The sequence below is a fragment of the Brachyistius frenatus genome, unplaced genomic scaffold (assembly GCF_029030835.1).
Source record: "Brachyistius frenatus isolate BFR_SWC_R1_liver_20210118 unplaced genomic scaffold, ASM2903083v1 Contig_479, whole genome shotgun sequence".
Taxonomy (NCBI): Eukaryota; Metazoa; Chordata; class Actinopteri; family Embiotocidae; genus Brachyistius; species Brachyistius frenatus.
In genome coordinates, this window is record NW_027211078.1 from 107,501 (window position 1) to 117,500 (window position 10,000).

Below are 10,000 nucleotides of genomic sequence, written 5' to 3' on the forward strand. Positions count from 1 at the left end.
CTGAACGGACGCTCTCGGCTGTGAACCCTCAGATGAGCCTGCAGGTTGGACCGCCGCGAGAAGCTGCTGCCGCAGACGCTGCAGCTGAAGCTCCGCCCGCTGGTCAGCGCAGGATTGAGCTCTGATTGGCCGGGGTCCGCTGTGGGAGCCGCTGATTGGCTGTCTGCCTCCACCTGAGCCCCACCCTCTGCTGCAGGACGGGCGGAGTCTGGCTGAGGCTCGGCTGCAGAGACTGACAGACATCGGGGGTCAAAGGTCAGCCTGCAGGTTGCATTTAAACTGTGGAGAGTCTTTATTCATGTTAGGTCGTTTTCTGGATGAAACTTTATCGACACTCCGACATTAGAAAGAAAACATCAGAGTGACCTGAAGCTCACCCTCTTCCTCCTGGTCCTGGTTCTCCTCTTGGTCCTGGTCCTCCTCCTGGTCCTGGTCGTCCTCCTGGTCCTGGTTCTCCTCCTGGTCCTGGTCCTCCTCCTGGTCCTGGTTCTCCTCCAGCAGCCTCGTGATTTCCTGCAGCAGACTCTCACAGAGTGTCCTCATCACAGCCTGCATCTCGTCCTGCAACACAAACCGACTGACCGTTAGCCTGTTAGCAATTAGCCTGTTAAATTCAAACTAAATCAAAGATAAAATCAATAACAGCAGTTAGATGACTGGAATAAAGTAATAAAGTGACCGTTCTTCTTCTTTGTTTTAATATTTGGACAGAATAAAAGTCCGCATTCTTCTGAGCGGTACTTGTAACGGAGTACGTGTACTGCAGTACTTTTACTTTGAAAAACCAGCTCACCTCCAGCTCGGTGTTTTCCGGCTTCAGTCGGACTCGGCTGCAGATTTCCGTCACGGCGGTCTTCATGAAGTCCTGAAGGACGGAGGACAAATACAGCGGAGACATTATAATAAAACTCGGAGCTCTAACAGAGGCTGGAACACAACAACAGAACCGGAACTCTGTGATCGCCAGGCACCCGTCAGGACGGAGGGAGGAGAGTCCACCTGTCGCCCCCTGCTGGTCGGAGGTCAACAACACAACAACACGGAAAACTGGAAATAAAAGATCCGAAGAACAGTTTTTAAAATGTCATCTTTAAGTCCATTTTATAACATGTTTAGTTTGAACAAATGATAGTTTCCGACTTTCTACACAAAACATATTGTAATGATATTAATTAGGGGACAAAACGAATAACAAATACGTTTTTAAACCAGAAATAAAAAATTACAAAATTATTGTAAAACTTTTTTCTTTTTTTTTGACATTCACATAATTTTGTTTCATTTGAAGAAAATATTTGGGTGTTAGAAAATGATTGTTTTATTGAGTATTTTTTTTAAAGAAAAAACAATAAACTATAAACACCATATTAAAATGGTAAAAAAAATGAAATCCAAAAAACAGAATATATAATTATGAACATATAAAAACAACCAATTTGAAAAGCTAAAATTGTAATGAGAAAATACTTTTACAAATTAAAATATAAAATATAAATAGATAAAAATAAAGTAAACTCTAAAATAAATTATCAGGCTTTACTGTACTGATTTAAACTTTTCACATTTGATATTTGGTTTGTTTGGACTGTTTAGAAACATACGGGGCGAAAGCAGAATTCATCAGTAAACTTTTATTTACGTGATTACATTAATATCGTCAATAATTTCATCTTCAAACAATCAATCAGTAAAATCTGTTCATGACATCACCGTTTATTGATTTAATGAAAATTATGTGAAAAATTGGATTAGTGAAAATAAAATGACTTCAACATTTAGTCTCAGACTAAGATTAAACTAAATTTTCACATCAAAAGTTTCAGATTTCAAATTAAGAGCTCTTTGTTCAGATTTCCAGTTTTCATGTAAAAACACAGATTTAGTTGAAACAAAGTTTAAAAGTCAGTTTCAGCCTCCAGATGGGAACCAGCTGTCAGACCTCGACCTGGGGGACCGATTTAAACGCTCCGCAGGGTTTTTACAGCGAGTCGGTAGGCGAAGCTCGTCTTGACGACCAACTAATATAAAAATGTGACGTGAAGTTCCAGTGAAGCTAAAGCTAACGTTAGCCCTTCAAACCATGTGACACACGTTAACCAACAGGATCACAGCGAAGTGTGTAGTTCAGCTGTCTGTCCACCAGAGGGCAGCATGTCACGCTAATGCTAACACTAGCACCGACAGACTGAAGGTAAAGCTCTGTGTCCTCAGCAGGTGAACCAACAGTCACCTGTCTGCAGGTGTGTCTCTGAGTGGGGGCCGTCTGGGGCCCCTCCCCTCCTCACATTAACCCTGACGTGAGCCGAGTGGAGTGACATCATGGACGTCTGAGGAGCGTTGATGTCATCTGTACCTGAGGCCCCGCCCACCTTCCCGCCCCTCCTATTTCTTCTTCTCCTCCTCCTCTCTCTGCTTCCTGTACTGCTCATGGGCCTCCACGATCTCTTTGACGACGGACGGGTCGTCCAGCGTGGACACGTCGCCGAGGTCGCCGGTCGTCTCCATGGCAACCTTCCTGAGGATGCGTCTCATGATCTTCCCGGATCGAGTCTTCGGCAGCCGCTTCACCACCTGAGAGACGAGAAGGAAGCTGAGCTCTGATTGGACCTCCTGGTCTGACCGTGGCCCCGCCCACTCTGACTCACCAAGAAGTGTTCAGGGACGGCGTATTTGGCGATCTTGGCAGCAACGAGGTCTCTGAGCTGCTGCAGGATGACGAGGGGGTCGTCATGGAGACCATCCTTCAAAACCACGAAGGCAAACGGCACTGAGACACACACACGCACACACACACACATTATAAATTAAAATAAAAACTGCAAGCAGCGATCTGTGGCCCGACAAGCTCAGCATATTCCCACTTGCAGTTTTAATTTTTTTCTCGATCTCGTTCTTTATTCTTCTTTAAAAAAAAAGCCTGTTTTTGGCGGCTTTAACATCTTCAAAAACTCATGAAAGTTGGTGCCTGACGCAAGTTTCATGAAGTTTGGAGCATCGTTTGACCTTAAACATCAACTTCCTGTCACAGCGAATCATCAAACTTAGCTTCATCGCCCTGGTTATATATATACTATATACTCTATATTCTATACTCTATACTATATACTATATACTCTATACCCTATATTCTATATTCTATACTCTATACTATACTATATACCCTATATTCTATATTCTATAGTCTATAGTCTATACTATATACTCTATACCCTATATTCTATATTCTATACTATATACTATATACTCTATACTCTATACCCTATATTATATATTCTATACTCTATACTATATACCCTATATTCTATATTCTATAGTCTATAGTCTATACTATATACTCTATACCCTATATTCTATATTCTATACTCTATACTCTATACTATATACTATCTACTCTATACCCTATATTCTATATTCTATACTCTATACTATATACTCTATACCCTATATTCTATATTCTATACTCTATACTATATACTCTATATTCTATACTATATACTCTATACCCTATATTCTATATTCTATACTATATACTATATACTCTATACCCTATATTATATATTCTATACTCTATACTATATACTCTATATTCTATACTATATACTCTATACCCTATATTCTATATTATATACTATATACTATATACTCTATACTCTATACCCTATATTATATATTCTATACTCTATACTATATACCCTATATTCTATATTCTATAGTCTATAGTCTATACTATATACTCTATACCCTATATTCTATATTCTATACTCTATACTCTATACTCTATACTATATACTATATACTCTATACCCTATATTCTATATTCTATACTCTATACTATATACTCTATACCCTATATTCTATATTCTATACTATATACTATATACTCTATACCCTATATTATATATTCTATACTCTATACTATATACTCTATATTCTATACTATATACTCTATACCCTATATTCTATATTCTATACTCTATACTATATACTCTATACCCTATATTCTATATTCTATACTATATACTCTATACTCTATACCCTATATTATGTATTCTATACTCTATACTATATACCCTATATTCTATATTCTATAGTCTATAGTCTATACTATATACTCTATACCCTATATTCTATATTCTATACTCTATACTATATACTCTATATTCTATACTATATACTCTATACCCTATATTCTATATTCTATACTATATACTATATACTCTATATTCTATAATTTATACTATATACCCTATATTCTATATTCTATACTATATACTCTAAATTCTATACTTTATACTATATACCCTATATTCTATACTCTATACTCTATATTCTATACCCTATAGTCTATATTCTATACTATATACTATATACTTTATATTCTATACTCTATACTATATACTATATACTCTATACTCTATACCCTATATTCTATAGTCTACACAATATACAAAAATTAATTTTGGGTCACTTTTTGGACGACATTACTTTTTTTGTACATTTTGGACGACATAGTATGACTTTTTAATTTTTTTTATTTTTTATCATATTTTGGACAACATACTTTTGATATTTTGGATTACTTTTTTCATGACTTTTTGGAGTATGACCTTTTTCTGAACCGACATGCCTCAAGTTACTTCTCACTGTGAGGTATCTGCTCTAACCAGTGCACAATGAAAAAAAAAGTCTCTTTTGGACTTTTATTTTTGTATTGTTGTTGAGCTTTGGTTTGGTATTAGTATGACTGCATGTACAAACACACACCCGTGTGGCTTACCCTTAGAGGAACTCAACTTAGGAGGTCTCGCCCTCCGTGAACCATGAACTATGAGTGATACCTGAGCGGGGCTCAAACCCGTGTCTTCATGAGGTTGTTTCCAGCTGGGGTTTGGAGTCACAGACCGCTGGACTATTCCAGTGACTCAACCGACAGTCTGGTTAACTCAACAGGCAAAAGATTCAAAGAATGTCTGCGGCAATTCTGGTCGTATTTGAATGAATATTTGTGGACGGTGGAGGTATAGGTTGCAGTGAGAACTGTCATAATGCTGTCTAACTCCTGGGAATATAGCTGGTGCAGTGGTTACTGCTGTTGCCTTTCAACTACAAGGTTAAAGGTACAATCCTCCCCATTGTCATGACTTAAATAAAAATCATAAGTCAGTTTTGACTTTAAAATGCCGGTCATTTTTTGAACAACATGCCATAGCATGAGTTTTGGGTCACTTTTTGGCCGTCACACCACTGGCACACTGATCGATGAAAACAAACTATTTTGATAACTTTTAATTCCAAACATGTTCAGAGTGCACAGACTCAATTTTAAGTCTGACCGACAAAATCTGTGGGAGGAGTTCGTTAAAGTACAACAATTGTGAATCGCCAAAAATGGTGACTAAATTCACCAAGGTTGTTATTAAAGGTTCAGATTCCACCTGTTGATGGTGATTCAACTTTTAAAGAAGTTGAAACGTTTGCAGAAATTGAAAAAGTTTTGCATTCACTACACATTACAGGAAGATATTTAATATCACGGAGACCCTTGAAAACACGTATATCTACTATCCAAAGAATGTCTGCGGCAATTTTGGTCACATTTGAATGAATATTTATGGACGATGGAGGTATAGGTTGCAGTGAGCCAAAGATTTGTCACAATGAAGTCTAACTCCTGGGAAGATTAGTGGTGCAATGGTTAGCATTGCTGCCCCTCAGTAAGAAATAGGTGGGGGGGTAGAGTATGTATGATTTAACAATCATACCATAGCATGTCATCCAAATTCTGAAAAAAAAAAATCATACTACGGCAAAAAGTGACTTAAAAGTCATTTTTGGGTCACTTTTTGTACGACATGCTTTATATGTGTAGGTGTAGGCACACATGAATAGGTAGAACTCTGTAATGTAATGTAATGTAATGTAATGAAATGTAATGTAATGAAATGTAATGTAATGACATGAAATGTTATGTAGAGAGGCTGCGGGTGGTGGGGGTGGATGCGCCCACCGCCTCCTGGATCACTGACTACCTGACAGACAGACCACAGTTTGTCCGTCTGGGCAGTGTGCTGTCTGATACGGTGGTCAGTGGTACTGGAGCTCCTCAGGGAATTGTTCTGTCTCCTTTCTGTTCACCTTCTACACCACTGACTTCCAGAACAACTCAGAGTCAAGACATCTGCAGAAGTTCTCTGATGACTCTGCAGTGGTAGGATGTATAAGGGACGGACGGGAGGAGGAGTACAGGGCAGTAGTGGAGGACTTTGTGGAGTGGGCGGGTAGAAATCACCTCCTCCTGAACGTGGCCAAGACCAGAGAGATGGAGGTCGACTTCAGGAGGAAGACGACGGCTCCACAACCGCTGAGAGTTCTGGGAGAGGAGGTGGACATGGTTGAGGAGTACAAGTACCTGGTGTCTCCATGACAACAGACTGAACTGGAAGACCAACATCAATGCTGTCTACAAGAAGGTGATGAGTCGACTCTTTTTCTTGAGGAAACTTCGATCCTTCAATGTGTGCAGCATGATGTTGGAGATGTTCTACCATCTGTTGTGGCCAGTGCTTTGTACTTCGCTGGGGTCTGCTGGGGGAGCAGCATTGGAGCCGGAGACACCAACAGACTTAACAAACTGGTTAAGAAGGCCGGCTCCATCATCGGCTGCAAACTGGACAGCCTGGAAAAGGAGGTGGAGAGGAGGACGCTGATCAAACTATTGTCCATCTTGGATAATCCTGTCCACCTTCTCAACCACCTGCTGCAGGGACAGGGGAGCACTTTCTCTAAAAGATTCCTCCAGCTCCGCTGTCACAAGGACAGATACAAGAGATCATTCCTGATACAGGAGATCATTCCAGATCCAGGAGATCATTCCTGATACAGGAGATCATTCCAGATCCAGGAGATCATTCCTGATACAGGAGATCATTCCAGATACAGGAGATCATTCCAGATCCAGGAGATCATTCCAGATCCAGGAGATCATTCCTGATACAGGAGATCATTCCTGCCCACTGCCATAAGACTTTACAATAACTCACCTCTGGCAAAATCCATCACAGTACAAAAACACTGTTGACTGTGTTTCTTGGTTGCTTGTATATTATATGTATATTATATATATAGATATATACTGTACCGTATGTATATATATATATATATGTTGACTGTGTTTATTGGTTTGTTGTATATAATATATATAGATATTTAATGTACTGTATATATACTGTATGTACTGTGCATTTTATATTTTATATTTATATTTTTTATTTGATTGCTTTTCTATTATATTATTCTATTCTATTATTATTTTATTCTATTGTTTCTATTATTGCTCCTGTATGTATGCTGCTGTGGCGAAAAAATTTCCCCTCGGGGATTAATAAAGTATATACCTACCTACCTACCTACCTACCTACCTAATGTAATGACATGAAATGTAATGACATGTAATGTAATGAAATGAAATGAAATGTAATGTAATGTAATGTAATGACATGTAATGTAATGTAATGTAATGAAATGTAATGAAATGCAATGTATTGTAATGAAATGTAATGTAATGAAATGTAATGTAATGTAATGAAGGTGTGAATCAGCAAAAATGGCGACTAAATTCAAAATGGTGGACTTCCTGTTGAGTTGACATAACGGTGCAATGTAACTTTTTTGTGAGTCTAAGTGTGATGCACGTGTCCACCAGATTTGGTGAATTTAGGTAAATGTGGCCGCCAGGGCATCTGTTTAGGGGGCGCTCTCGAGCCATTTGGCCACGCCCACTCGCGACTCCAGGAGAATACGAAAAATGTATGAGAGACGGGTGTACCAACTTTTATGAGTTTTTTAATATGATAAAGCCTCCAAAAATGTAGATATTTACAGAGAATCATAATAATCACTTGAATAAGAATAGCGGTTTCACAGCTTCGGTGCTCGGGCCGCAATAGATGAACGTTTCATTTATAATCACTGAAATTTAAAAATGAAATAAAATGAAATAAGAGCATCGTGTTAATCAGCTTCAAAACCTCTTTAACAAACCAGTTTTTACACTTTAATTAAACAAATTTCACATCCCAGTGAATTAAAGTCATTTAAACTGATGTTAAAGGCCCTCAGACCTGAATGTGACTGCAGGTCCACTGACAGACCAGCAGGAGGCAGCAGAGAATCAGAGACTCTCAGTCTGCTGCTCATCAACTCAACAAATCAAGAGGAGCTCTGAGAGGAGATTACTACATACTGTTTGAGCTTTTACTTTGAAAGGGCCACAGGGAAACGTTGTAGAAGAGGTTGCATTTTTTTAACTTTTCTTGTTGCACCAACAACTGAATGTTTCCATGTAAACACAGAGTGTGTGTGTGTGTGTGTGTGTGTGTGTGTGTGTGTGTGTGTGTGTGTGTGTGTGTGTGTGTGTGTGTGTGTGTGGTTGCAGCAGCAGAGGATGCTGGGAGTTCTTACCTTCTCCTTTGATGTCATGTTGGATTCCGATCACAGCTGTTTCTGGAACAGCTGGATGTTCATCCTGCAGACAAAAACACATTCATCAGCAGACGAGTGCATTTTAATCTTTTATTTCTATTTTTATTTTCCATCTGTTTTTTCCACCTTTTGTCTCGATGTCTTTAATGTTTCATGTGAAGAACTTTGATGTTGTTGAAATGTTTCAAGTAAAGTAAGCAAGTTATTTATGAAGGAAACAAAAAGGTCAATTTGAGTCCAGATCTCATTAAACCGGTTTTAAAATGGTTTTAAAACTGGTTGCACGGTCCATGCCTGTCTCACCAGAGCGTCCTCGATCTCCGCCGTGCCAAGGCGGTGGCCGCTCACGTTGATGACATCATCCATGCGGCCGGTGATCTGGTAGTATCCGTCCTCCGAGCGGTACGCTCCGTCTCCGCTGAAGTAGAAACCTGTCAGAGGACATGTTCAGCTCGCCGCTCAGAGACGTCGCCGTGTGTTCGTTTGTTTACTCACCGGGATACGGTTTGAAATACGCATCAACGAATCTCTGGTGATCGCCATAGATACTGCGAGCCATTCCAGGCCACGGCTGACTGATGCACAGAGCTCCGCCCACCGAGACACCGGAAATGGGCTCGCCCTGCAGACAGGACGGGAAACAATACGACACCACGCAAGAGTTACTTAAAGATGATATACTCTTATATGATTTAATACTTTTATATGCAGATGATATAGTTTTTTATATGACACATTATATATGATATAAGATCTACATTGTGCTGCATGTTTGTACATTTAAATTTGATATTTTTAGCTCATTATATTTCTATATGTTTGCAGAAGAGTTTAATGGAGAGAATTCCTGCAGGACTTTTACATTTTGGTGGTTTTGCTCCAACAAATGATTTTAAAACGACTACGGTCAGTGATTTTGTGAAACCCAGGACCTAGCAGGATGTCTGTCGTCACATTCAGAGGAAACGTTCCCCACTGAGAAGGAGGCCAAGGTTAACTGGTACAAATGAAATCCTGGACAGTTGATGGAACCATAAGAACAGTCCTCATCAGCTTGTGTTTGTTCTGAGAGGATTGGAGTGAAAGTGAAGTGACCTCAACCTCCTCTGAGGATGAGATGTGAAACTGAAGGAGGCCTAATCTAGTCTAATCTACACTCAATAACCAGCGATGATGAAAAACCCTCAAACACCCGCAGATTACGGCTCTTTAACGCAGCGCGGGAAACCGGAAAACCAGCGGATAATTAATTTGGGGGAGCGGCGATCATCCCAACACAGTCTGAAAGTCTGTTAATCAAAGCAAACAGATGCTGCCGCTCCTGTTTTAATGGAAAGATTAAACTGAGAAAGAGGGAGAGGGGTGTCACTGGAAGGCTCCGCCCACCTCCTGCATCTCAAGGTCAAGAGGGGTTAATGAGACCAGAGAGTGATGGAGGAGCTGAAGCTGATTGGACGACAGCGACAAGGAAACAATTCACAGATCATTTAAATCTTCACAACTAACTGAACATCATCTG

At 39.6% G+C, this 10,000-nt stretch overlaps 2 protein-coding genes across 2 annotated transcripts in view; both read right to left on the bottom strand.

The window, feature by feature from the left end:
- The window catches only part of LOC138614297 (zinc finger protein 658B-like), a 2,514-nt gene extending 1,553 nt beyond the window's left edge, over positions 1-961 (bottom strand). The window contains exons 1-3 of the mRNA XM_069687663.1: positions 794-961; positions 378-561; positions 1-232 (exon numbers count right to left, since the gene is read on the bottom strand). The exon at positions 1-232 is cut by the window's left edge and continues 1,553 nt beyond it. Of these exons, the coding sequence (XP_069543764.1) occupies positions 1-232; positions 378-561; positions 794-898 (521 nt within the window). The 5' untranslated portion in view covers positions 899-961. The remainder of the gene's footprint in view (positions 233-377; positions 562-793) is intronic.
- Positions 962-2,167: 1,206 nt separating this feature from the next.
- Positions 2,168-10,000, bottom strand: part of LOC138614298 (acetyl-coenzyme A synthetase 2-like, mitochondrial) — a 14,823-nt gene continuing 6,990 nt past the window's right edge. The window contains exons 7-11 of the mRNA XM_069687664.1: positions 8,977-9,103; positions 8,785-8,912; positions 8,461-8,524; positions 2,646-2,767; positions 2,168-2,571 (exon numbers count right to left, since the gene is read on the bottom strand). Coding sequence (XP_069543765.1) covers positions 2,383-2,571; positions 2,646-2,767; positions 8,461-8,524; positions 8,785-8,912; positions 8,977-9,103 — 630 coding nt within the window. The 3' untranslated portion in view covers positions 2,168-2,382. The remainder of the gene's footprint in view (positions 2,572-2,645; positions 2,768-8,460; positions 8,525-8,784; positions 8,913-8,976; positions 9,104-10,000) is intronic.